The sequence below is a fragment of the Phytophthora ramorum genome (assembly GCF_020800215.1).
Source record: "Phytophthora ramorum isolate Pr-102 chromosome Unknown Phyram_PR-102_s0018, whole genome shotgun sequence".
In the NCBI taxonomy this organism is placed as follows: Eukaryota; Oomycota; class Peronosporomycetes; order Peronosporales; family Peronosporaceae; genus Phytophthora; species Phytophthora ramorum.
In genome coordinates this window covers 38,638-61,576 of record NW_027150664.1, presented here as the reverse complement: position 1 = coordinate 61,576, position 22,939 = coordinate 38,638, and the positions used below count along the sequence as shown (strand labels likewise).

Genomic DNA, 22,939 nt, shown 5'->3' with positions numbered 1-22,939 from the left:
GACGACGTCGCACTCACTGTTCTTCTGCAATGGCCGCAAGCATTGCTGAGACTTGTGTAGACCATCACTCACACAGGTTAGGGCTACAGCGTTCTTTTCCCGTTCCTTGTGGTGTCTGGCGCAATGCGGTGGTAATCAGGTGTGATTGGATGCCAGAACCGAGGGCGGACTATCGGCTGGAGAATGGCGGCGCCGTCCTTCTATGAGGTGCTGGGCGTGGCGGCGACGTGCAGCGCTGACGACGTTCGCCGCGCGTACCACCAGGCGGCTAGGAGATGCCACCCGGACAAGCGCTCGGCCGCGACGGAGGAGGACGAGCAGCGCTTCCTCCGTGTACAGGAGGCCTACGAGACGCTGCGGACGGAGGAGCAGAGACGGCAGTACGATGCCAAGCTGCTGCAAGACGAGCTCGTGCGGAGGAGGGAGCAGGAGCTGGTCATGGTGTCCGATGAGGTCCCACTTGCAGACATGAAGCGTGAGATCCTGCCGGGCGACGACGACGACGAGGTGCTCTTCACGCATCAGTGCCGCTGTGGTGATCTGTACGAGATCACAGAGGATGAGCTACAGGACGGCGTGGACGTCGTACCCTGCACGGGCTGCTCACTGCACATTCGGGTGCTGCATGCGGTAACAAAACAATAGAAACAGTAAATGCCATGCCGGCCATGGGGAAATATAAACCTTTCATTTGCATGTTTCCTGTCCGCGATGCCCTTGCTCTCATTGCCAATCATACGAACCAGAAGCTGCCGCCTTAGAACTCCTTGCCGCGCGGCGCTCCGTGGGACGGGTATCTTTGCGGGGTCTGGATCTGGTGGAGCACGCCCAGACCAATGTAGGCCATAAAAATGAACAGGAGACCGAAAAGCAGGCCCGCCATGATGTCGGGGGTGACGTTCACGTAGTGCGAGAAGCAGAAAGCCCTTCCAGCCGCGCTGTACCCGATGAGGTAGCCCGCTTCACACAGAATCGCAGCTTCCGTCGACGAGTTCGCCTTGGCCTTGGATTGAGCGGCAAGACGGCGAGCGAGAGGGTCCTGAAGTTCGACCGAGTCCGCGTCGTTGCCCGTCAGAGCAAAGTCCGTCTTGCTACCAGTGGCTGAGTTCAGGCTGCTGGAGGCTGCCTGGATGGCGGCGTCCACGTCAGGCAGCAGCATACTCTCAGGGAGCTGCACGATCAGCAGGTCCGTCTTGCCGTTGGAAAGGAGCGCCCGGCCTTCCTGAGAAGCAATAAACACAGCCAGATCCTGGATTCCTACGATATGAGGCTTCGTACTGGCCATCTCGGGAAGAAGCGGCTTGGAGCGCGTCGTGTGAGGGATCACCACCGACGACCTGGAGCTCTGGACGGCGTTCTGCACGAAGGAGCCCTGGCCGCCTCCTCTAGCGAGCTTCGATACATCCTCCGAGGCCAGCGACGGCAGCAGGAATAGACACAACACCTCTGCCTCTTGGAATGATGAGCCCTGAGCGCTCAGTAGACCCTGGAAATGCCACTTGTTAACAAAAAGGAAAATGACCTGTACACCACTAAAACCTAGCGCACCTCCTTGTCAGCGCTGGCATCAAGCGTCAGCACGCGTCCCACGGCCGATGCCACAGCGGCTTCATCCATCTCGAAGCTCAGGTAGGCGTTTGACCCAGCGAAGATCCTGCAGACAAAACTCTGTAAGATCCAGGGGTCGCTGTATAAAGTGCTGACAGGCAAAAGGAGAGGCGAACGCACGGACGCTGGGACCACATGACGAGCGGAACATGGGGGAACAGAGTGGAGGCCGAAACGGCTGACGTCGCAGCCGCGAGGCCGCACAGCGTGGCGCCCAGCAGCGTCTTCATCATCGTCTACTTTGTCTGCTACTTCTCCGCCGCTTTAGATCGCGCTCTGTCGGTTTCTGTTTTTACGGCTTGCTTGTAATTTATGGCTTGATTTCAGTATGAATATTCCTTAGGACATCTGATCTTCTGTGATTCACTTTAACCTGGGTTCAGTATGCCATTTCGTACTTTAAGTAAAGGCCAGACTCTCCTTTTCCAGCGATTCGTGGCTCACTCCAAGAAACCCACAGGTAAGACGACTCGCGTGCTAGTCCCGGACGAGATCTCTGTCGCCCCCCCTGCGTCCGTGTTCGATGTGCTGACTACCGCTTCTCGTTGCTCTGTACGCAGCCCACTGCCGTGCAATCCCCCTCCCTCGAAGCCCAAGATGTCGTCCATCCTAGCGTCCCTCGACATGAGTCTGGACGACCTCATCGCCCGCAAGAAAACCAAGCCCAGCAACCCGGCCTCGCGCCCGGCCAAGGCCAACAAGGACAAGGAGCCCGCAACCGGTCCCATCCGCAGCGGTCGCCGGCAGAACCGCGGCCGTAACCAGCCCTACTCGCGACCTGTAAGTGTTGACACGACGCTTCAGTCTATTTTCTCTCTATCTTTTCCGCCCTCCTACGCTGCGGAATGGTAGCCCCCCCATCTCTTCGGCGGACAGATGTCCGAGCTCTCGCTCCGGGGAGCATGGCGCCTGCCTGTTCGCGTGCGTTGAGGACGGACGTTACGTTTGGTGCAGAAATTTACACGTGCAATTGTCTCCTGCGTGTACCAAAGCGCGGCGGTAATGACGACGATATGGACATTGACCTGGATGACGCCCCCGACAGCGGCAGCCGCGGTGGCAAGCAACGCTCGGTTGTTGTCAAGAAGCCCGGTAAGGGCGACAAGAAAGGTGCGACGCTGCTCCCTGCTGCGCTAGCTGAGATGACCAAGATTTACTGACGCATGGTTGACGATTATCCTGCTGCATAGGCTCGTCCTCCATCCTGTCGCGTCTTGGCGGCAAGGATGCGGCCGGCCCTGGCACGAAGATCCTGGTGAAGAACCTCAAGTTCGACATCCTGGAGGAGGAAGTGCGCGAGCTCTTCGGCACGGTGGGCAAGGTGTCCAAGGCTGAGATCGTGTACGACCGTTCTGGTCGATCCAAGGGCATCGCTCGCGTGTGGTTCGCTCGCCGCTCGGATGCTGACAAGGCCATCAAGCAATACGACGGTAAGTATTGTTATTTTGGTGTGTGTGGAATGTCTTTTCACGACGACTTAATGTGTTGTGCTGGCGTTGCGTGTATCGATCGGTAGGACGTACTTTGGACGGACAGCCGATGCAGATCGCGCTGGACGGTGACAAGAATGTTCGCAACGGACTTTTCGGCACGGCACTTGATCGTGACGACAAGGATGTCCGGTTCAAAGTCTCGTTCGGGTATGTGAAACGCCTGCCGATTCGTAACATAGGAGTTGATCGTGGTGTCTGACATTCATGTTCGCAGTGCTAACAGTGGAAACAACGAAAACGATCAGTCGAAGGGCCGTCGCAACAGACGTCGTGGACGCGGCGGTCAGGGTGACAGAGGCAGCCAGGGCGAACGTGGCAGTCAAGGGTACGAAGCCATTTTCGTGGGTTTTGCTGGTATGCTATTCTAAACGCAGTGATTTGTTCCTTTTTGTGCTGCAGCGGTCGTGGTAAGGATTTAGCTTCGTCCAAGACGGCTGAGGACCTCGACAACGAGATGGACACGTACATGAAGGACGCGTAAAGATGAGGCGTGGTGCATCCTGCAAAACGGGTGCTTGATGCGAATCTATACCGCGACTATGCATAGTTGTTCTGGTACATTGCATTTAACGGGTGTGCGTGTGGTGAGCAAGGGCTTGAGCTCGTCACCTGTCTGACAGATCGAGCGAGTCGTTTGACGTGCCGCTGACACCTGAGATATTGAATAAAGCATCTCCATGACCATGAAAAACGGATCCCCGCCAAGGTGTGCCGCCAGCGCAGTGCAACGCGAACTACCAAGAGTAATGTGCCGGCATGTTCCCGTTTTACTTCGTCTTTTCTGGATTGGTTGGTCAAGATCACGTCAAGAGTGCTGTGTTATCAAGCTTTGCACAACACGGTCTGTGTTGCACGACCGAGGTTTTCCAGTTCGCGGGAGTCGACAGGTCTTCTGTGGTACTGGTAGAATGTCACTGGTAGACGGTTGTAACTCACATAGTGCCGGTGATGAATCCGTTGTGCTTTTTTTTTTAATAAATAGCGCAACTGAGTCGTGAACTTATCGAGCGAACGACGTTGACGAAGGCAAGATACACCACAAGCTGATTGGCCACCAGCAGACTTGACAAATACTACGATCAGGACGAGCATGCTGGGCATCGAGACGGAGGAAGAGCTGCATGGCTGGCTCGTCAAGGGCGTTTTCGTGCTAGGCGTGGTTACATATATCGCGACGAGCTTTATCACTGCTCCGTACGGACGCCACGTTCGACCAGGATGGGGGCTGACGGTGAACACGCGCCTCGGCTGGGTCCTGATGGAGAGCCCTTCGGCCGTTTGGTTTGCGATTGTGTACTCGTGGGGGGAGCACCGTCTTGAGACGACCCCCCTCATTGCGGCGAGTCTGTGGGAGTGCCACTACGTCTACCGCTCGTACGTGTACCCGTTCCTCATCCGTACCAACAAGGACAAGGGCATGCCGCTGACTGTGATGCTCTCTGGAGACTTCTACAATATGATCAACGCTTACGTCAACGCTCGGTATTTGAGTCAGTTTGGCGACTACAGGCACAACGAGGATGAAATGCTTGCTCGGCCTTCGTTCTACGCCGGAATCGCTCTCTTCGTCTTCGGTTTGTCGATGAACATTTATTCGGATCAGGTGCTGATCAACCTGCGCAAATCTGGCGAGTCGGGCTACAAGATCCCCCACGGCGGTTTGTTTGAGTACGTGTCGTCGCCTAACTACCTGAGCGAACTGCTGGAATGGGCGGGCTGGGCAATGTTGACTCAGTCGCCTGCGGGGCTTTCCTTCGTGGTGTACACCGCTACAAACCTTGTGCCGCGGGCGCTGAGCAACCACAGATGGTATCAAGACAAGTTTCGCGAGGAGTACCCAGCAAGTCGCCGAGCGATCATCCCCTTTCTGTGGTAACGTTAGAGCAATGTGGCTTGAATGCACGGCGGGCCAGTTGTGGTGTTCGCCGTCAACAGCTAATCAACACACCACTTCAGCTTGGATGAAAGCGAACATCTAGTTGTGTTGGGTTCTTTGCATGATTCGCACTTCCATTTGATCAGCGCCGCCTTGGTTATCGTTCAATAACGTTAGCAGCATTGCGCATGCGTTTTCCCTATTGCCATGGAGGCAGAATGCTGCCACGTGAGTACCCTATTATTTTGCCAACCTTTTTTTTTTACTACCCTACTACTTTGTCCAACTAAGTCTGAGCCATTGATTGCCGAGCCAGCCGTGCAGAACCAGAACCGGAATCCCTCCAACACATCCAACAAGTCAAGAATGGCGCCGAAGAAGGGGAAGAAGAACGCCAAGAAGGCCGCGGGCACGGCCGCCGCCTCGGACGACCTCGACGACCTGTTGAACGAGTTTGCGCCCAACGAGGACGTCAAGCAGCAGCAGGAGCAGCAGCAGGAGGGGGACGACACGAAGCAGGAGAAGGAGTCGGACGTGGATGCCGCCGCTGCCGCGTACCTGGCGTCGCTGGGCGTGGCCCCCACCAGCGCCGGCGGTGAGAAGAAAGACGACAAGAAGAAGAAAAAAAAGGGTAAGAAGAAACCTAATGCGGACGCCAAGAAGGACGACGACAAGAAGCCCATGTCGGCCGCGGCCAAGGCGCTGATGGAGCGGCAGGCAGCGCTCAAGGCCGAGCAGGAGCGTCTGGACCAGGAGCGTCTGGAGCAGGAACGCATCGCTCAGGAGGAGGAGGTCAAGCGCCTCGCGGAGATCGAGCGCGAGGAGGAGGCTCGTCGCAAGAAGAAGGAGGCCCGTGCCGCCAAGATCGAGCGCCAGAAGAAGGAAGGCACTTACATGACCAAGGCCCAGAAGCAGAAGGCCGCCAAGGCGCAGGCGGCTCTGGAAGCCATGCAGCAGGCGGGACTCGTGCCGGACGCCGCTGGCGAGAAGAAGAAGGTCGTGTATTCGGACAACAAGAAGAAGAGCAAGAAGAACACGGAGCAGAAGAAGGAGGAGAATAAGAAGGTGGAGGCTAAGAAGGTGGAGGTAAAAAAGGAAGAGGAGGAGGAAGTGGACGACTGGGAGAAGACGGAGGACGCCGCTCAGGAGGAGGAGGCTGAAGCCCCCGACGCCTGGGATGACGAGGACTGGGAGACCAGCGACGTTGTGGCCTCGCTGGAGGACAAGCTGCACGAGGTCAAAGAAGAGGCCGCTGCTGCCGACAGCGACAGCGAAGGAGACGAAGATCTGCTGGTGCTGGAGCAGAAGAAGGAGCAGGAGCGGCTGCGTCAGCAGGGTATTGCGCTGATGAAGCGTCAGGAGGAGCAAGCTGAGCAAATGCGTCTTGAAGCTGAGGAGGAGCGTCAGCTCTCCAAGGCCAAGATGGAGGCTGATCGCAAGAAGAAGGAGGCGGCCGAGCGTCGTCGTAAGCGTGAGGAGGCTGCGCGTGCCAACGTGTCGCTGGACAACCTCCGTTCCCCTATTTGTTGCATCATGGGCCACGTCGATACTGGTAAGACCAAGTTGCTTGACAACATCCGACGGACCAAGGTGCAGGACGCCGAAGCCGGTGGTATTACGCAGCAGATTGGTGCGACGTTTTTCCCCGTGGAGGCTATCAAGCAGAAGACGGCGCGCCTCGCCGAGACCATGAAGCTGGAGTACCGCCTGCCCGGTCTGCTTGTGATTGATACGCCTGGTCACGAGTCGTTCACGAATTTGCGTACTCGTGGTTCGTCGCTGTGTGATATTGCTATCCTGGTGGTTGACATCATGCACGGTCTGGAGCCACAGACTCTGGAGTCGTTGCGCCTGCTGCGCCAGAAGAAGGCCCCGTTCGTGGTGGCACTGAACAAGATCGATCGTTGCTACGGATGGAAGGCAATGCCCGACATGCCAATTCAGGAGGCGCTGAAGCACCAGAATGAGCACGTCATTCGCGAATTTGAGGACCGCATGAAGTCGATCATCGTTGAGTTTGCGGAGCAGAAGCTGAACGCCGAGGTGTACTGGCGTAACAAGGACCTCGCGCGCACGGTGTCGCTCATTCCTACTAGCGCTATCTCGGGTGAGGGTGTTCCGGATATGCTGATGATGTTGACGCGTCTGACGCAGGAGCGCATGGCGAAGTCGTTGGCATTTGTGGATATTCTGCAGTGCACTGTGCTGGAAGTGAAGGTAATTGAGGGTCTTGGCACGACGATTGATACGATTTTGGTGAATGGTTCGCTGGAGGAGGGCGCGACGATTGTCGTGTGTACTTTGGACGGACCCGTTGTGACGACCATCCGTTCGTTGCTGACCCCGCACCCTATGAAGGAGATCCGTGTGAAGGGCGAGTACATCCACCACCAGAAGATGAAGGCCGCCATGGGTGTGAAGATTTGCGCGCAGGGCCTGGAGAAGGCGGTGGCTGGCACGCAGATTTACGTGGTTGGTCCCGATGACGATGTCGAGGAGCTGAAGGACTCTGTCATGTCCGATTTGACAGGCATTTTGGATTCCGTGAAGGCTACCCGCCGCGGTGTGATGGTGCAGGCGTCCACCCTGGGTGCTCTGGAGGCGCTTTTGGAGTTCTTGCGCACGTGTGACCCGCCCATTCCGGTGTCGTGCGTGAACATCGGACCTGTGCACAAGAAGGACGTGATGCGTGCTTCCGTGCAGCTGGAGCACCAGCCCGAGTTCGGCACCATTCTGGCATTCGACGTGAAGGTCCACAGCGACGCTACCGAGCTGTCTGCGGAACTTGGCGTGCGCATTTTCACGGCCGATATCATTTACCACCTGTTCGATCAATTCACGGCGTACATGGACAACTTCCGAATGGCGCGCCGTGAGGAGTTCGCGGAGGTCGCTGTGTTTCCGTGCGTACTGAAGATCCTGCCCAATTGCGTCTTCAACAAGAAGGATCCGATCATTCTCGGTGTCGACATCGAGGAAGGCATTCTGAAGATCGGCACGCCCCTCGTTGTGCCCTCCGCCGGCGGCTTCCTGGTCGGCAAGGTGGGCTCCATCGAGCGCGAGCACAAGGAGGTGGATCGCGCCAAGAAGGGCGCGTCCGTGGCTGTTCGGATAGACAACGAGGGCAGCGTCATGTACGGCCGCCACTTCGACCACAAGGACAAGCTGGTCTCGCGTCTGACGCGCCAGAGCATCGACGCGCTCAAGGAGAATTTCCGGGAAGATCTGCAGAAGGAGGACTGGCAGCTCGTCATCAAGCTCAAGAAGGTGTTCGATATCATTTAGAGTGAGCGTGTCCCGCAGGAGCGTTTGTGTCCAGACGCTGGGCCAGAGGGTGTCTCCTTGCCGCTCGACGGCGGTGTAGTTCTTGTCAGCGGAGACCGTTTCGAATATATGATTACATCTCTTTTCGTCGACATGTTAGAGCTCGAGGCTAGAAGTCAGCGATCGTGACGCCGTGCTCCGGTCACCAGCCTGGACTTCTGTCAGGCCTGTGGGCGGCAACTCGAGGCACGTCAGGCAGGCGAATCAGCTCCGCCTTACCGCACCGGAAGGAGCAGCACCGGGTGCCTCGGATGCGTGGCGTCGGCCCGACATATACCAATTGCCCTCTGGTCTAGTGCTCCGTCACAGAGCGTCAGGGCCAGGACGTCGTGACCAGGACGCAGGATTTTCTGCTAGTGCCCAGACTGCTACTTCACGACTGCTGTACGGCGCGCGCTGCGTCGTTCTGTGGCAAGAGCGTTGGGCGACTCCGGCGCCGCATATGTGACTTCGGGGCTTGGCATCAGCAACGTCCAGTGGTTCATCTTGAGGCCTCAGTGCTTGTACTCGTCCCAGTTGCAGACGAAGGCTGTGAATGAGCAGCATCGCCGCATTGTGTATTGTACAGGCGAAGTCTCTATACCAGCGTTTGCTAGCGCAACAGGCTGCTTGGGGCGGTGACGAGCCCAGAGTTGAGGGTCGCGACTCGTAGGAGCTTCGCGGCGCCAAATGGGAAACTGGTAGCCAAAGCCCCCCCATGCAACACGGAATGCCGAGTCCCCACTATTGAAGCTGAACAGATGGAGCGGAGACGAATCTGTCCAGGAGGGACAGCCGAATGTAGACTTGCGCAAGTCACAGCGCGGCGGACGAAGCGCGCAGAGACCTCCCATCTGAACCGGGAGAACCTCGCAGTCCAGCGCGCGCTGGCCTTCACGGCGAAGCAACATGCAACATGGAACGTCGGCGTACGTGGAGGGGCTCCTGTTGTGTGTGTTTGTGTGGGTAAGCGCTCTGGTCTGGTGGTGGACGCGACCCACTGCAAAGGTAGCTGCAAAACGGCGGCATGCAGGCTCGACTGTACCTGCCTCACTTCGCAATTGGATCTCCTCCGAGCAGCCCCGTTCCCCCCGCCTCCCCCCTACCGCGACGGAATGATGCACAGAACGCGGATGACCCCCATGCAGCAGCTCAATCACCCGGGAGCCGCCTCCAAGTCGAGCTCGCTCCGCGCCATGCGAGTGCCCAAGTTCCTCCGTAGCCTCTACGACATCCTCCACTACGAGGACCAGTCGATCCTGACGTGGTCCAAGGACGGCACGTACTTCCAGATCTTCGACACCAAGCGCCTCGAGGTCGTGGTCCTGCCCAAGTACTTCAAGCACGGCAAGTTCGCGAGCTTCCAGCGCCAGCTCAACAACTTTGGCTTCCGCAAGTGGACCAAGACGCAGTCCAGCGTCTGCACCTTCAGCCACCACCACCTCGTGCGCTGCCACCCGCAGCAACTGGCCGAGTTCATCAGTCGCCGGCCTCCTGCCAACGGGGTGCGATCCGCAGCCGACGCGTCGTCAACCACCAGACGCAAGCGATCGTTCACGGAGCTCATGCGAGCAGCAGACGTCGGGAGCCCCGCCTCCTTCAAGACGATCAAGCGTGAGACCGACAACTTCAACCGTGGAGTACAAGCTCAGGAGAGCAGCGCAACGAGCCCCATCCCCGCCAAGGGCGCACCGCGATGGGCAGCCGACCCGATCGGGTTCCTGAAGGCGAGCGAGGACACCAGCGGAACGCCCACCAGCACCTCGTCCGAACAAACCTTCAACTTTTCAGTGGAGGAGCTGCACGACATCATCCTACCCGCTCCCCCCATTTCGGAGCGCCAAGATAAGATGCTGGAGCTGCGAATGCTGAACGAGTGTCTGGAACTCGGGACCGCGGGTACGTTGTACGCGGCCGCGACTCATGCGGGCGGGGAGCTCTTCCCAACGCTTCCGTACTCGTGGGACAGTGACACATTTTTCGCTCCGGTCGGCCGTACGCTCTTCGAGCAGGAGCGCGGGCCGTGGAGACTGCACTAGAGCAGCACCCTACCATAGCGTTTCGAATTAGTTAGAGTAAGTAGTAAACAGCCATTTGTGTCGTTGAAATGTAGAGCTCAGGCTTCGAGTGTTTTATAGCGAAGTTGCTCGCTTCTCTTCACGTAGCTACTCATCAAACGAAGCTACAAACAGCACAGCGTATGCCAGCGGGAAATCAGAGAAGAGCGCTCCGATAGGACCCGAGTTACTTGCTTCCGCTGCCATCGCCCATACGTCTGCTTCCTTGACCACCGGAGAATGATCAACTCGAAGATTTCTCGAGTCGTGACGCCGCTCGGTAGTTCCCCAATGTAACCCGGCGTGTTCTGCTGGTGCAAACAGCTTCCTAAAAGTAATCTACAATCTACGGGGTCAAATCCGACAGAGGCCGTGAACGCACACACAGCGGTTTTCGCACCAACGCTGTCTCCAGCGATCGAAAGTGCCCAGCGCTCAGGGTCGTCCACGAGGACCGGAGCGGAGGTTGGACGCCTTGCCTTGTCCCAGCGGACGTTGATCCACTTCATTAGCCGTGTAGAGGCGTTTGTCGAGTTGGTTGATGGCGCCGTCTCGCTTCAGGTAGTAATTCATCGTATCATCGACAACCTTATTAACAAACGGCTCGGATGGGAGCTGGTGGGGGCTCTTCAACGGAATGGAGACGAAAACGAGGTTACTTCGTTGTATTGCATCCTCAACACTCGCCGCGTTTGCAGCTTCGCTACAGCGGCCGATAACAAAGCTGGGCTCCTGGAGTTGTTCAATATGACGCGATAGCCAGCTTTCACAGCAAAGTCGGCGAAAATGGAGTTAATGCTTCCATAGTCAACGAAGCCGATTGTTTCCATTCACGGAGCTGCCTGTGTCTTTTGCTGACCGCGATTTGGAGTGTGGCCCGAATGATCCGAAGCTATCGACCCGGGACAGCTCATTTGCGTCGCTCTGATCAACACGCAATCTCCGAAACCGTGAGTTTATGTGGGTGCTAGGCATAACGGTATCTGCAAGGCTTGCAGTTCATGCACACGGCGACAGGTACATGTAATACTGCGTCTGCCGCTATGCCATGTACACCGCCTTTGCATTTTGCTTGAAACATGCCGAGATGTCACTGACAGTGATCACCTTGGTCACATGTACATGACCAGCATCACAAGCAGAGTTAGGCCTCAGGGCAGCTGCAATCGCCTTCAAGTATTATCGGTGGGGGCAGACAATAGCTTTACATTTCAACGGCGTGAATGGCTAAGCCTTCTGTGATGTACGCCGTCACATCGTGGCCATCAGCAAGCGTCCAGTCAGTCAATGCCACGCTATACACACCGTCCCCTGCACGGTAGCCTCGAATGACGCCCTTGCCGTAGGCGGTAGCAACCCGCGATCCAACCGGAATGAGGTCTGGTGTTGGCGATATCATACTCTTTCCTCTTCCTGATCCCAGTCCAAGCATCGAAAAGAAACTCCGCGGTGGGGACACTGGTGATAGTTGCAAGTGGTGCTCCTGCACAAATACACTGACCTGGGACACCATCTCACCACTCCGAGTCTTGCTTTCGCTGTGGAACAGTCGTAGTTCGTAGACTCGATCTTCTCCTCGAAAGTTAACCACCACACCACGCCCAAAAGGCGAGTCAACCACCACTGCCATAGCAAATAGTGGCTTGACGGTAGATCCGCCAGGTACAAACGTAATAAGCTTCTTCGTGATAAAACCAATGCCAGAGCGCACTCCTGCGAACATCCGAGGTGACGTCGATCCGCCAGTGGCGTAATTCTTCAAAAAGTCGTCGTCCACGGGTTGCAGCGAGTCCGCGTTCAGATAGGCTGTCATGTGCAGCATGTTCTGGTCGCCAGGGATGGCTACAGTGTAGATTTCATCTTCCGCGCGGTACCGAAGTACGCGGCCGATTCCAAACAATGTCTTCACAAGCGTGTGCGACGCAAAGGTGCGAGTAGGCAGCGGGCGATAGAACTTCACATAGTTCAGCGAGCTGGTCGCTAGTGGTGAGATGTCTGTACTCACGTAGGCCATGAGACTGTCTTCCGGGAAATAGGCTTGGGTCCGCCTTTGATTCAATGCAGACGCCGGCCAATCGGTCAGATCGATGTGATAGATACCGTCAAGGCCGCGGAATTTGCGGACGATACCACGTCCAAGTGGCGTACGAACGATCGAGTTCAGCTCCAATCCTTGAGGCTTCAACACCAGCGGCGAGGGCCCATACTTCTTCGCTAACAGCACGTTTGCTGCAGCAAGGTCTCGATTGAGCAGCAGTCTAGCACGCTCGCGACTCTGTGGGGTAAGCCACGAGTGAATAGTCTCAAATGACTGGCCGGCATCGTCACAGATATTTTTCAGACCGCCAAGGCGAATCTTCTTCATGCGGAAGGCTTCGACTGCAGCACCCACGTACGTATCAAAAAAGATGATGTTCATCTTGCGCCAACGCTCCAAGTCCTCCTTCGAGTGGTAGTTGAACATCTTCTCCATCGGCTGTACCCGCTGGAAAAAGCCGGCCTCTAAGGCATCAGGACCGAACTTTTCGACAATAAGCTCAGCTGCACGCACGTCACCTTGGCCATTATCACCGACGAACACGTGCTTGAACTCTGGGTAAAGCTGGTAGAATTCGCAAAAGTTGTCAAACTTTTTCTGCGCCATGGGTTCCAAGTCACCTTGCCACATGAAAGCACGGCCCGACGTGAGGTTGCCCGCAAGCATCGTGGGTAGCGTGTGCATGCCCATCTTCTCGTGCAGCGCAGCAAATTTGGTGTACGATTTCTTTTCAGACACATCCTTGTATACGTGCGGTCTCGCTGAGAGAAACACGAGGTTGCCCACACGCTCGTCTGCCCAGTCATCAGGACCAACGGTGCCCATATCGAGCTCCCGATAGAATGGAAGCACACCAGGGTACAAAGTGTGTCGAGGGTAGCGCGTGTCCAAACCTGCTGGGTATCGCCCGCCGGAAGAGTAGAGAGTGTCATCGACATCACTCAGCACTTTGCGCCATGCCTGCTGCTTGCGGCTACGACCGCGCTTCGTTCCGAGGCGCATGTGCGCAATTTGCACTCTCGCTTCGCGCTGAATATGACTCAGAATGTCTGCTCGAATCGTCGGGTCACGAATGTCGTTAAACACCAGCTTGTGAATACTGTGGAAGTCGCCTTTTGCATCCGTGTACGTCTTGAGGTTGCTCAGATCGTCGCCCTGCGTCTTCAAAATAATATTACGCACCCACTTTTCAGCCATTGGGTGCGCGCTGATCTTCATAACCATGAGCGCATCCAAGAGCAGCGCGCGAGACATCACGGACAAGTCTGCTAGCCGTGTGGTGCACAGCAAGTCAAGGATCAGCGTGCGACTCTGGTCCTCGCGCACTTTCGAGTGATCCTTGACCTTGTAGAAGAGCAGTGCTAGCCGGATGTGGTTCAAAATGTAGTTGAGCTCGTCCCTCTCTGCTCCTGCGAGGATCCGGAAGATCTTGAGCTCGCGCCGCTTGACCTCGGCCAGGTTGATCATGTTGTTGATCGTACTGGGTAAATAGTGGCGGTCGATACTGCCGACGCTCTCCATGACGAGCTTCGTCTTCTCCTCCGCCGTGGCTTTGTACTTGAATAAATTATGGGAGAATTGTCTGGCGGCCTCCTTGAGTCTGGGTCGACGGCTGATCTCCTGTCTGTGTAGGAATCGGTCAAAGAAGTGTACGCTCATGGTGAAGCCAAAGACGAGCACGAGGCCGAGCGTGGAGTTCCACTGGCCCACGGCAAGGGGCGAGTCCTTGATGTAGAGCACCGCGGCGCTGAACATGAAGGCGGTGCCAGTCCAGAAGCGGTTCTCGAACTCCTGCGCGTCGTGCCATCGCCACTTGGACTCTGTCGACAGGTACAGGCCGATGACATACATGATGCCGAGCCAGGACGCGCACAGCAGCGGCGCGTAGGCGAAGAAGGCCATGACCACGAGCGCCAGTAGCACGCCGACGAACAGCATGCCCACGAGCACCAGCGCGCTGTTGGCCGGCTCGCTCTTCTTTTTCTTCTTGCGGAGCGACGCGCGCGCCTTTGTGCGCTGAACCTGCGGAGACGCGGGCGTCGCGCGCAGCGACAGCGGGGAGGGCGACGCGGGCGGCGACGCCCAGTCAACCTGCTGCTGCGTCTGCATGGTAAAGGCCATAAGCGTCGGTCCTGTGGCGGCGGCAGCGAGACTCGCAGGCAGCCAGGCGCCCAAAGTTAGCGGCACCGTAGGCCCGCCGTTATGCTCGGTCGCAGAGCGTTTCCTCGGGCCGCGTGACAGGCGGGGCGGTCAATCACGCGGAGCGGAGTCTGTGGGGTGCTGGAAGCGGGGCGGCGCTGGCGGAGCAAGTCAATTGAAAGCGAAGTGGGCCTGCTTCATCACGAGCTTTTCGTCCCGTAGTAAACTGTGCGAACAATGCGGTATGAAAGGTGCACGTGTCATCACAGCTCGCCGGTGACGCGCCGTCAGAATCGCAAACGCGCTGCAAATTGCAGGTAGCATGGGCCATGCTGGCGCCCGGTATGTGGAGCGTTCAATGCTCCGTTTGCAAGCCCAATGCTTAGCATTGTCTTGCAAACGGACGGGGCGGCTTGCCTTCAGTGCACTCTCTGGGTGAACGCATTGTGTACACACTTCCTGGTCTGAATTGTTGATCCCCAGGACTATTTTAATAAGATACGCCCGTTGATTCGAGGCCCACTCCAGCTTCCGTCGATTGCTGCGGGGAATCGACGGACGATGTACTTGTCCTGCGTTGCAGGGGCTCCACTGCTACGTTGCAAGGATGCGGTTCGGCGGCAGTTGAAGTAGCAGGCCCGCGGGAGCCCCGTTTCGGCGACGAAAGGCGCTGCCCAGCTCGGCGTCATTGCGTCATAGCGGCCGACGCGCGCGGCCAGCCTGGGGCCAGCGTGCCGCCACCACACCCACGCAAAACATCTTGACTCCTGATCCCGAGATTCCACCGCCATGTAAAGGGCCGGAGCAGTTAAACGGGTTGTATCATCAGATGGCGAGCACCTGGAAGGCAGCAGCGGCAATGAGAGCTCGCCCTGCCTCGTCGCCGAGCCACCACCAGGACAAATACCAAGGGCGATGCAGCATCGCCACCGCCTTCTTAGCGCGTCATGCGGATCCTTCGCGATTTGGCGGACAGTGGCACCGCGACATGCCCTGGGATTGGTGGAAGTCCGCCTTCAACCGTCGCCGCCACGGCCCGCAATATTATGTGCTGACTCGACAGTTCTTATCGATCCAAAGGACTTTCTGCACCGTGTATAACGGGACGGATGGCTTCACCTGTCACGACGCACATTCGTTGACGACACACATTGCGAAAAAAGCAGAAGAAGGCTCACTTCGCTTTCAATTGACTTGCTCCGCCAGCGCCGCCCTGCTTCCAGCACCCCACAGACTCCACTCCGCGTGATTGACCGCCCCGCCTGTCACGCGGCCTGAGGAAACGCTCTGCGATCGAGCATAACGGCGGGCCTACGGTGCCGCTAACTTTGGGCGCCTGGCTGCCTGCGAGTCTCGCTGCCGCCGCCACAGGACCGACGCTTATGGCCTTTACCATGCAGACGCAGCAGCAGGTTGACTGGGCGTCGCCGCCCGCGTCGCCCTCCCCGCTGTCGCTGCGCGCGACGCCCGCGTCTCCGCAGGTTCAGCGCACAAAGGCGCGCGCGTCGCTCCGCAAGAAGAAAAAGAAGAGCGAGCCGGCCAACAGCGCGCTGGTGCTCGTGGGCATGCTGTTCGTCGGCGTGCTACTGGCGCTCGTGGTCATGGCCTTCTTCGCCTACGCGCCGCTGCTGTGCGCGTCCTGGCTCGGCATCATGTATGTCATCGGCCTGTACCTGTCGACAGAGTCCAAGTGGCGATGGCACGACGCGCAGGAGTTCGAGAACCGCTTCTGGACTGGCACCGCCTTCATGTTCAGCGCCGCGGTGCTCTACATCAAGGACTCGCCCCTTGCCGTGGGCCAGTGGAACTCCACGCTCGGCCTCGTGCTCGTCTTTGGCTTCACCATGAGCGTACACTTCTTTGACCGATTCCTACACAGACAGGAGATCAGCCGTCGACCCAGACTCAAGGAGGCCGCCAGACAATTCTCCCATAATTTATTCAAGTACAAAGCCACGGCGGAGGAGAAGACGAAGCTCGTCATGGAGAGCGTCGGCAGTATCGACCGCCACTATTTACCCAGTACGATCAACAACATGATCAACCTGGCCGAGGTCAAGCGGCGCGAGCTCAAGATCTTCCGGATCCTCGCAGGAGCAGAGAGGGACGAGCTCAACTACATTTTGAACCACATCCGGCTAGCACTGCTCTTCTACAAGGTCAAGGATCACTCGAAAGTGCGCGAGGACCAGAGTCGCACGCTGATCCTTGACTTGCTGTGCACCACACGGCTAGCAGACTTGTCCGTGATGTCTCGCGCGCTGCTCTTGGATGCGCTCATGGTTATGAAGATCAGCGCGCACCCAATGGCTGAAAAGTGGGTGCGTAATATTATTTTGAAGACGCAGGGCGACGATCTGAGCAACCTCAAGACGTACACGGATGCAAAAGGCGACTTCCACAGTATTCACAAGCTGGTGTTTAACGACATTCGTGACCCGACGATTCGAGCAGACATTCTGAGTCATATTCAGCGCGAAGCGAGAGTGCAAATTGCGCACATGCGCCTCGGAACGAAGCGCGGTCGTAGCCGCAAGCAGCAGGCATGGCGCAAAGTGCTGAGTGATGTCGATGACACTCTCTACTCTTCCGGCGGGCGATACCCAGCAGGTTTGGACACGCGCTACCCTCGACACACTTTGTACCCTGGTGTGCTTCCATTCTATCGGGAGCTCGATATGGGCACCGTTGGTCCTGATGACTGGGCAGACGAGCGTGTGGGCAACCTCGTGTTTCTCTCAGCGAGACCGCACGTATACAAGGATGTGTCTGAAAAGAAATCGTACACCAAATTTGCTGCGCTGCACGAGAAGATGGGCATGCACACGCTACCCACGATGCTTGCGGGCAACCTCACGTCGGGCCGTGCTTTCATGTGGCAAGGTGACTTGGAACCCATGGCGCAGAAAAAGTTTGACAACTTTTGCGAATTCTACCAGCTTTACCCAGAGTTCAAGCACGTGTTCGTCGGTGATAATGGCCAAGGTGACGTGCGTGCAGCTGAGCTTATTGTCGAAAAGTTCGGTCCTGATGCCTTAGAGGCCGGCTTTTTCCAGCGGGTACAGCCGATGGAGAAGATGTTCAACTACCACTCGAAGGAGGACTTGGAGCGTTGGCGCAAGATGAACATCATCTTTTTTGATACGTACGTGGGTGCTGCAGTCGAAGCCTTCCGCATGAAGAAGATTCGCCTTGGCGGTCTGAAAAATATCTGTGACGATGCCGGCCAGTCATTTGAGACTATTCACTCGTGGCTTACCCCACAGAGTCGCGAGCGTGCTAGACTGCTGCTCAATCGAGACCTTGCTGCAGCAAACGTGCTGTTAGCGAAGAAGTATGGGCCCTCGCCGCTGGTGTTGAAGCCTCAAGGATTGGAGCTGAACTCGATCGTTCGTACGCCACTTGGACGTGGTATCGTCCGCAAATTCCGCGGCCTTGACGGTATCTATCACATCGATCTGACCGATTGGCCGGCGTCTGCATTGAATCAAAGGCGGACCCAAGCCTATTTCCCGGAAGACAGTCTCATGGCCTACGTGAGTACAGACATCTCACCACTAGCGACCAGCTCGCTGAACTATGTGAAGTTCTATCGCCCGCTGCCTACTCGCACCTTTGCGTCGCACACGCTTGTGAAGACATTGTTTGGAATCGGCCGCGTACTTCGGTACCGCGCGGAAGATGAAATCTACACTGTAGCCATCCCTGGCGACCAGAACATGCTGCACATGACAGCCTATCTGAACGCGGACTCGCTGCAACCCGTGGACGACGACTTTTTGAAGAATTACGCCACTGGCGGATCGACGTCACCTCGGATGTTCGCAGGAGTGCGCTCTGGCATTGGTTTTATCACGAAGAAGCTTATTACGTTTGTACCTGGCGGATCTACCGTCAAGCCACTATTTGCTATGGCAGTGGTGGTTGACTCGCCTTTTGGGCGTGGTGTGGTGGTTAACTTTCGAGGAGAAGATCGAGTCTACGAACTACGACTGTTCCACAGCGAAAGCAAGACTCGGAGTGGTGAGATGGTGTCCCAGGTCAGTGTATTTGTGCAGGAGCACCACTTGCAACTATCACCAGTGTCCCCACCGCGGAGTTTCTTTTCGATGCTTGGACTGGGATCAGGAAGAGGAAAGAGTATGATATCGCCAACACCAGACCTCATTCCGGTTGGATCGCGGGTTGCTACCGCCTACGGCAAGGGCGTCATTCGAGGCTACCGTGCAGGGGACGGTGTGTATAGCGTGGCATTGACTGACTGGACGCTTGCTGATGGCCACGATGTGACGGCGTACATCACCAAAGAATTTGTCAACCCCGTAGCTCCGACCCTAAAGGATGTCCCAGCACTCACTCTCACCACGAATGAGATTGAAACCGCGGAGAAGACGGCAGCACCGCCAGGTAGTGGCGGCATTTTTCAGTTGTTCCGGTATGGCTTTTCGACTCCAGTAGTTGAGGCAGTTGAGGCTGAGGTTGCCGACGCCGGTGAAGCTGGCATTAAGCGCCAAATTGATACCGTGTTCGGATTGGGTATTGCAACCACGAGCCAGCCGTATCACGGATGCCTGAAGGTAATCCTCGTTAACCCAGATTTTAAGGGAGCTGTCGCTTATGTTCAAGCATCTGGCACCAAGGATATTCCGTTGGCTGGTACGCGGGTGAGGCGTAACACCCTGGAGTTACTTGTGAGCCCATTCAGCTATCTGCTCGCCGGAAGCAATAGTGATGATGGTGACAAAGCGGACTCGAATCTCCCGAAGACCCTCTTCCCGACAGGATCTTTAGTTACGACACCCTTTGGTGAGGGTACCGTACGGCTGCACCGGCGTATAGACGACATCTACGTAGTCAGCTTGCCGTCAATGCACGGCTACTTCCGTGTGAGCTGCCTCCAGTGCCTGGTACGTGGTGTAGTCGGTCAACCGGTTGACACGGTATATGGATCAGGCATGCTCGAACAAGTGCGTGAGGAAGACGGCGTGCACGTTGTAGTTCTTCGACTCGGCTTGACTACGTCCGAAGCGCGTGCGTACCTGCACCCCTCCAGCGTTATTGGGGCGATCAAGGCGTCTCGTGGCGACGTGGTGATGACTCCCTTCGGCTCAGGGGTTGTGATGCAGTATCGCTCCCACGACGGCTACTACCGTGTGGCGCTGGATTGGGACTCTAACGGACAGAGTCACACGTCCGCGTACATCAGCCAAGACAGCCTCGTGCGCACTGGTCCAGTCGAGAAGAATTCAACCAGCTGTGCCGTCATGTAAAAAGTTTCCCCAAAATCAAGCTTTGAACTAACATTTTGAAGTAAAGCTGATAATCCTAATATCGGCTGTTAACTGAGGCAACCCTTTGGGCTGGGAGGGCAGTTGATGGCGGGAATTGACGCATCTTCTACGCGGAGGTGTGCCTCAGCCACAGCGTCGTGAAGTCCTCGACCGTTCCGCCCATGGACGTGAAGAAAGATCGTGGTCAAGCCCAGCCAACACACCAGGAATTCAACGAAATTAATTCATACATGTGGGAAACGACGACGATCAAAGCAGTAGCGGCAGCAGCCGAATTGATCAAGCTGTCAAGGACAGACAGAATATCGTTGGGCATCATTCACCAGCCTACAGCCAAGAAGACTCCAAGAATTGCTGAGAAGTAAATGCATTTGGAACAGATAAAACCACGATCAGGCGCAGCCTTCAGAAACTACAGGACTCTATAGTTATAACGTAACAAAAATAGAGACCCCCCCAACCAACCAACACACCAGAAAGCGATAGCAGCCGAATACTACCAGGAATTGATAGCAGTCGATTATCACCAGGGATCCCAAAAAATAAATTGAGCAAGAAATAATTTCAATAAATATAATAACATTATTGAATTTTCACAGATGGGAATCGCGATTTAAGCACACTTTGGCTTGTGCGTCTTTTGAGCCCTTGATTGCTTCAAAATGTGCAATACTCGATGCATAGTGGCCCCCTGAAAAAAATACCTCTACTTAAAACCCTCAAAAAAAAAAAAAAAGGGGGGGGGGGTACATCTTGTTCTGGTAACATTGCCTCATCTTTTTCAATTAGCAGTCTAACAAGTTTCTAACGAGTGAAAGGCACTTGAATATTTTAGAATTTCGTTTAGGTACGAAATGTATTCGATGAGCAAGGCCAAGGGAATTCGCAGTTCGTTTAGAACTGTCGTTTGTACTCCGATTCGCGTAAGATTACCGGTATTTGGGAGGAGCGGTGTACAAAACATCAATATGGCGCGCCAAACAGATACACTAGTCTGAACAACTCTATACTATAAAAAACCTTCAATGGTAGCATTACACGGTGAGATACCGGTATTCTCCGGAGGTCTGGAGGGGAGATTTACCGGGTTTTCCTGGAGGGGCGAGGGATACCGGTTGATTTTGGAGGGCGGCGGCTCCCGGTTCGTACCGCTTCTGAGCGCATAATGGTCGTGACCTAGATTTGTCGGGACACTGTATTTGGTGGGCAGCAAGGTGTCGTGGCTTCAAATTGGTCAAACCCTCTAATATGAGGACAGGAAGGACCAAGGAAGATAAGGGCTCGTTGCATACAGTGCTGCATATGCGTGGGCCTGGCCTAGTGCTTTTGGGACACAATAGACCTCGCGGCAAAACAAGTTCGGCCGTCCTTGGCCGTCATTTGAGAATTTTCCGGATAGGGCGAGGAAGAGATTGTCGACGTGGTGTTTCCGGTGGAGGCATGGATTTTCGTGGTGGCGCTGGCTCAAATGGCGGCGCCAGTGGTGGCCCTGAGCCAAATGGCTGCATTGAACGTGGAGTTTCCAGTGGCGGCATGGATTTTCGTGGTGGCGCTGGTGATTGTGGTGAATATAGCGTTGGCTGCGATGACCTGGATCGTGATGGTGTTGCTGATGTTGCCTTAGCTGATGATGACATGGATTGCGGCGACGTTGGTGATGGTGGACGCGCTCAAAGCAAGGGCGTGAAAAGAACGCGTGGTGATTGTGGTTCTAATTGTGCGCGCTATGACGCCAAATGAAAGTGCCCAGGTGAACTTGACGAGTTTGACCTTCTCCGTCATCTAGATATCGCACACAAAATAGAGAATGTCGGCTATTTCGACAGTTCCCGGGAGCATGGAAGTCAATCTACTCCGGCTAGTTAGGTGCGACACGATGCCAGTGATGCTAACCAACACACTGGCATTGACAACTTGGATATCAGAGGTCTTAGTCGCCGTGCTGATTACCAGATTCGTCGCCAGCATTTAACACTGCTCAAGAACTAGTCAATGTTCTTCGTAAAATCATTGACAAGGAGCACGATGCAGGCACTGCTTAGTTCTGGATATGGATCTCCTGGAGCAATGTCCAGAAATTATGATAAGTCCGTTTGGAGTGGTTGACAAGGGCGACGGAGATGCTACTCTCTCCGGACGCACGTTCCACGATCTTTCGTTTGCAGAAGGCCCATCCATAAAGGACTTCATTGATCATGACAGTAAAACAAGACAGGACAATAGTCACTGCGACGCTGTGGGGGTCGAAGTCCACAAGGTGAAACAGGGCCGACCCTACGTTGAAGTCAAGGTGATGGCTGGTGATGTCAATCAGCCTTCCGCAACATCAGCATCCACAGCAAATGCGTCTACGTGTTTGCCGGCCTGATCAAGGAGAAGAACATACTGGTGATCGAGCTCGCTGCGCCTTTCGCATGGACAGGCTCTCCGGGTTACTACAAGATCGTCAGTCGTGCTATCTCTCACGTCCTCGGCTCTCATACGAACGATATCTGCCCTAATAAATTCTTTAACTACCACTGGGTCGATGACCACATCAATGATATTGGGTAATCTTGTAACGAAGTGGATCGCTCTCTCCGATTCACAATGACAGCTGTCCTGGGTGCCGATGCTATCAATGCCAAGAATTTCTCGAACTGGAGCACGAGCCAACGAGTTATGGGCCTCCAGTTCGACACAGTGAGCGAAACTGTCTCCATGCCGGCAGCAAAAATCGACAAATGCCGCCGTATCGTCGCCACCGCGTACAATGCTAGGACTTACCGGTCCTTGATGGAAAATCTACGACACGTGACTACCTGTTTCTGCGCTGCTTGCCCTTTTCTACGAATACGCGAGAGTCAACTCAACCGATTCCAGCGCGTAACTGTTACGGTCGACATGAAGGCGGACTTGCTGTGGTGGTGGATGGTGCTACACACACTCCACCTAAATGGTGTATCACTGGCATATTTTAACACACTACCCTCTCCGAACGTCGTGATCGAGATTGATCCCTCTGATTTTGGACTCTGCGCTTTAGACCCGTACTCAAAACAAGCATTGACGTACCAGTTTCCTCGCAAGAACGGACTCTCATTTCGGAGCTCAAGAGCGGTGACGTCAACGGTGTCGACATCAACTTTCTCGTG

The 22,939-nt window shown here is 55.8% G+C and overlaps 8 protein-coding genes across 8 annotated transcripts; 6 read left to right on the top strand and 2 right to left on the bottom strand.

The window, feature by feature from the left end:
- Positions 1–183: 183 nt before the first annotated feature.
- KRP23_13463 (DPH4-like protein) lies at positions 184–645 on the top strand (the record flags this gene model as incomplete). The annotated part of the gene is made up of 1 exon (XM_067884179.1): positions 184–645. One exon carries the CDS (start codon positions 184–186, stop codon positions 643–645), a length of 462 nt encoding a protein of 153 aa, XP_067738221.1.
- Positions 646–757: 112 nt separating this feature from the next.
- KRP23_13462 (uncharacterized protein) lies at positions 758–1,841 on the bottom strand (the record flags this gene model as incomplete). The annotated part of the gene is made up of 3 exons (XM_067884178.1): positions 758–1,486; positions 1,549–1,654; positions 1,729–1,841. The coding sequence occupies 3 exons, from the start codon at positions 1,839–1,841 to the stop codon at positions 758–760; spliced, it is 948 nt and encodes a 315-aa protein (XP_067738220.1).
- Positions 1,842–1,992: 151 nt separating this feature from the next.
- On the top strand, positions 1,993–3,582 carry KRP23_13461 (Aly/REF export factor 2; the record flags this gene model as incomplete). Its single annotated transcript, XM_067884177.1, has 8 exons — positions 1,993–2,002; positions 2,059–2,068; positions 2,169–2,388; positions 2,601–2,718; positions 2,799–3,038; positions 3,125–3,248; positions 3,316–3,426; positions 3,501–3,582. 8 exons carry the CDS (start codon positions 1,993–1,995, stop codon positions 3,580–3,582), a joined length of 915 nt encoding a protein of 304 aa, XP_067738219.1.
- A 609-nt stretch (positions 3,583–4,191) lies between these two features.
- On the top strand, positions 4,192–4,977 carry KRP23_13460 (Steroid 5-alpha-reductase DET2; the record flags this gene model as incomplete). Its single annotated transcript, XM_067884176.1, has 1 exon — positions 4,192–4,977. The coding sequence occupies one exon, from the start codon at positions 4,192–4,194 to the stop codon at positions 4,975–4,977; it is 786 nt and encodes a 261-aa protein (XP_067738218.1).
- A 366-nt stretch (positions 4,978–5,343) lies between these two features.
- KRP23_13459 (Eukaryotic translation initiation factor 5B) lies at positions 5,344–8,262 on the top strand (the record flags this gene model as incomplete). Its single annotated transcript, XM_067884175.1, has 1 exon — positions 5,344–8,262. The coding sequence occupies one exon, from the start codon at positions 5,344–5,346 to the stop codon at positions 8,260–8,262; it is 2,919 nt and encodes a 972-aa protein (XP_067738217.1).
- A 1,133-nt stretch (positions 8,263–9,395) lies between these two features.
- Positions 9,396–10,319, top strand: KRP23_13458 (Heat shock factor protein 2; the record flags this gene model as incomplete). The annotated part of the gene is made up of 1 exon (XM_067884174.1): positions 9,396–10,319. The coding sequence occupies one exon, from the start codon at positions 9,396–9,398 to the stop codon at positions 10,317–10,319; it is 924 nt and encodes a 307-aa protein (XP_067738216.1).
- A 1,222-nt stretch (positions 10,320–11,541) lies between these two features.
- KRP23_13457 (uncharacterized protein) lies at positions 11,542–14,496 on the bottom strand (the record flags this gene model as incomplete). The annotated part of the gene is made up of 1 exon (XM_067884173.1): positions 11,542–14,496. The coding sequence occupies one exon, from the start codon at positions 14,494–14,496 to the stop codon at positions 11,542–11,544; it is 2,955 nt and encodes a 984-aa protein (XP_067738215.1).
- A 1,400-nt stretch (positions 14,497–15,896) lies between these two features.
- Positions 15,897–19,784, top strand: KRP23_13456 (uncharacterized protein; the record flags this gene model as incomplete). The annotated part of the gene is made up of 1 exon (XM_067884171.1): positions 15,897–19,784. The coding sequence occupies one exon, from the start codon at positions 15,897–15,899 to the stop codon at positions 19,782–19,784; it is 3,888 nt and encodes a 1,295-aa protein (XP_067738214.1).
- Positions 19,785–22,939: the final 3,155 nt, after the last annotated feature.